Source organism: Arachis ipaensis, chromosome B01, assembly GCF_000816755.2.
Source record: "Arachis ipaensis cultivar K30076 chromosome B01, Araip1.1, whole genome shotgun sequence".
NCBI lineage: Eukaryota > Viridiplantae > Streptophyta > Magnoliopsida > Fabales > Fabaceae > Arachis > Arachis ipaensis.
In genome coordinates, this window is record NC_029785.2 from 102,656,292 (window position 1) to 102,660,152 (window position 3,861).

General features: G+C 38.9%; 1 protein-coding gene across 1 annotated transcript; it reads right to left on the reverse strand.

Annotated features, from left to right (window-relative positions):
• On the reverse strand, positions 3,142 to 3,861 carry LOC107609983 (type 1 phosphatases regulator ypi1-like). The gene has a single exon (XM_016312047.1). The coding sequence runs from the start codon at positions 3,859 to 3,861 to the stop codon at positions 3,142 to 3,144; it is 720 nt and encodes a 239-aa protein (XP_016167533.1).

A 3,861-nucleotide genomic window follows, 5' to 3' on the forward strand; every position in this document is an offset into this window, starting at 1 on the left:
TAGCCCAGAATCGGTCCTCATCTGTTTGTGTATTTGGGAAGTTGGGTTTATAATCAGCTAATCAAAAAGCTTCGATGTGCTGTTTATCGATGCCACCACCTCCAGGTTTCGTCATAAATCTTTCGAAAATAGCATTGAGCCATAGTTGGAGGAGCCAGAGAGGGCCACCTGTGCTGATTATACTATTGTCTCGAAGACAATGAACGAATTGACCAAGTTCTTTGAAAATGTGCCCTAGAAGAAGCTTGGCCAAAATAAGAACTTTCTCTTCGTAAAGCAAAGCAACCAAGGGAAGAAAGAGCTTTGACATTTGGACGCTTTGGGAACAGAAAAGAATTGCATTCAGCCAATAGAATAAGAAGGCTACATGTTCATCATCTGTAACATCAATATTTTCTGCACCCATGTTATTAGCGATGAAATCGCTGTAAGAATTGGTTAAGGCAACATTGTATTTGCGCTCAGGCTGCATGTTAGGAGTACAATCTGGAGAGTTTATTGGGATCCCCGTGATAGCAGTTACATCCAAAAGGGACATTCCGATCATTCCACAAGGGAGGTGGAAGTTGTTGGTTGTCCTGTTCCAAAAGCAAGTCACAGCCCCAATCATCCAAGGGAGCGTTGTAAGTGAAAAATGGGAGAGCCTTAGTAGTTCTTGTATTCCTAAAGCCCCTAGTCAGCACTTTTCGTGGGTTCAAGGCATTGGTACCAGGCTGAGAAGTCGAATCCTCGAGGATTAATCTTTGGATTATTCCTGAAGGGTTTTTGATTAATGAAGTGGGAGATGTTAAAAGCTTGGTTGATCAATAGATCCTCACCTTCGGCACTAGGGAAGAAAGAAAGTTTTTTATTTGCCCTCTCTAGGGATTCGATCAGCTCGAGGAAACAATGGGTATCTTCACCTATTGTGAAGGGGATTAAGATTTTAGTGTCATTAGTTTGCAGTTGAGGATCGTCAATGACTTCATCATTGACTTGGTTTAGTATGCGAAGGGCTGGTGGAGCTGGCGGCGCTACTGCATGACCTTTACCTTTGTCTTGAGCAGTAGCATGAGAAGAGGAAGCGGCCATTGTAGAATGAAGGAAAAGGAAATGGAAGGTTAAAGATTCTATAAGGAGGTTTGATGTAAGAAGGATGCAGAGAACAATGAGTTCAAGGAAAATTTGAACAAGGGTGAGATTGGTGAATTTAAAGTGGTACTGTAGCTGTTACTGTAGAAAGAATGCGAATAGAGATAACTTCGCAAGGAAGATGAAGTGGAAGGAAGAGGAAGCGTGAGTCTTGAGAAACGTGTTGAGTGGGTCAGTATTAATAGGAAGTTAAATGATAGTTATTACTGATTTAAAAACTGAAATTTGAATTTGGATTAAGTGTTTTATCTTCCAATAAAGTTATCGAGAGCAGACATATTAATCCAATGGGGCAATTTGTTGATCGAAAAATATTTTTCGATGGAGGTAAAGCTGTCGAAGACATAAGCAGTTTTCGAGAAGACTCACGCGCAAGCATTAGATTGAGGTTTTTCGGCACAGATTCGATTTCAAGGTTTTTCGATAAATCGAACAAGGTACTTGATTCAGGTAATCGAAATGAGTTATTCGAATAAGTGATTCGAGTAATTATGGTAGTGGAGAAGTTAGAGGCTTCTATCACACGAGGAAATCATGGGAAACGTTTAGGCGGGAACGGTTTTACCAAGGAGAACGCATTCAAAGTTGTGATCTTGTAGTTAATTGTAATTAATTGACAGTTATCAGAAAGTAGATTATAAATACCAAGAAATCGTAGGGAATGAGGGTTGGAACTTTTACTCAAAAAACACTCAAGCACACTCACATCCCAGAGAATTTCTGAGTCTGCGATCGAGTAACTTTTCTGTAGGGTTCCTTCCATATTTTCTTTCTTTTAATTTACCTTGTAAACTTTACTTTTCAAGCAGATTTATCTTTCAAGTGCTCTTTATCTTCTTCGTCTAATTTACATTTCTGCACTTGAAATTTCCATGTCAAAGTCCTCTGACCCAGTCAAAGGCGTTTTATTTGCTTTCTTTCAATTTCAGCGCAAACTTTTCCGTTTTCTGCGTATTTTGTTTTTGAAAAATTTTCCTTTTATTTCTTTCATCAATTTATCAATTTCAATTTATTTTTATTTCTAAAACTTACCTAATTAAAGACACTTTGATACACTTTTAGAAAAACTGGTACCTGCACAGAGGAGTAGGTTTCGCTCCTAGACCACTAGATATCGAACCACCATCGATTTGCTAAAAATCGACAAAACAGGGAGAATATTTCGCATAAGGCTAGGATTCCCAGCACCACCCACACCACGAGTTGGCAACCAGTCAACAGCGTGTAAGGACAGATAATTTGCTACTAATTTAATTTGCTAATAATACATAATAATATTTAATATTATAAAATATAAAAGACTAAATATTATGTTTGAATAAAAATAATTTACTTTTTATAAATTTAATTAAATATGCTCAAGTTAAGAGAATTAAGATGCAAATTTGATTCAAATTGAGAGTTTAAATCTACAAATAAAAACAAAGTGTAGCTTAAATCTTATCCCATCCTATCAATTATCACCCCTAAAAAATAGGTGTTAGTAGCTTTACCCCAAAATGAAATACTAGAAGAATAACTATTCGAACAGTCAATTTGCACATAACATCTGTTGCTTTTCGAATTATATAATGATCATGAAAACGCACATCAATCAATTTGCACCTAGGATAATAATTCGAACAATTGACTTTTGTTTTTTTATCTAATATCTATAACAATCAACAATCCACCATGCGGATAAGTTACCACAAAAAAAACAAGGAACAAAATGATTGAAATAAACTGTGATACTCCATAAACTCTAATTGAAATATCTACTGCAGCTACAAGAATGACAAACTCCAGATCCCACAAGAAAATTGCTTCTGAGTTAACTTCATATTCCAAACTTCCATTCACATGCAAAATCAGTCAGGATCTGCTTTGTCGAGAAAAAGGAAGGCAAAGACTGTTCCATGCACCTAAGTTGGGTCGAAAAGTGAGAGACTTGTTAGAGAAAGTCCATGGTTCCAACCTCATCAAGGTTGCTAAGCATAGACGAGCAGCTAGGACTTCCTTGGATCTGGTTTAAGAGGCCATATTATCCTGAGGTTCAGGTGCTTGTAATTGAGTCTCCACCAGTGCCTCTGGTTCGTATCCGAAATCAGGTTTAGAGGCCTCTTCTGATTCAGGTTTTGATTCTGAAACCAAACCTTGATCTTGCTCTTGTTGCTGCTGACCATCTGGTTGTTGCTTTTGCTGCAAAATTTGATTATCGTCCTCAATTGGATTACCTAAGTTAACCAGACCTTCAGCATGATCTTGTGATTGTAACTGCTCCTCACATTGGTTTGTGTTTGTGTCTAGCTTTATTTTCCGAGGCCTCCCTCTCCCCCTACCACTCCCCTTGCCTCTACCTCGACCTACACCATCACCTCTGCCTCCGCTGATGCCTCTACCTCTACCTCTACCCCTACCACTAGAATTCTGCTGATCTTGATCATCCGTTTGCAATTGCTGCTCAGAATGATTTGCATCTTGATCTATTTTACGAGGCCTTCCCCGACCACGACCTCTACCTCTACCTCGACCTAGACCTTTACCAGTACCTCTGCCTCTGCCTCTGCCACGACTATACTCCCTTGGGTTGTTTGCATCAGTCTCTGACTTACAGGGCCTTCCTCTGGGACGCTTAGCTGGACGATGCTCAACACTCCCAGACACTAGATTCTCACATCCTTGATTTCCATGTAGCGGTTGATCATTATGAACATTCTCAGGAGCTAACATAGCTTTGTTTTTAAACAT

Bases quoted from the DNA above. Each gene is read 5' to 3' on its own strand.
- LOC107609983 (XM_016312047.1), bottom strand. From the start codon at position 3,861: ATGTTTAAAAACAAAGCTATGTTAGCTCCTGAGAATGTTCATAATGAT.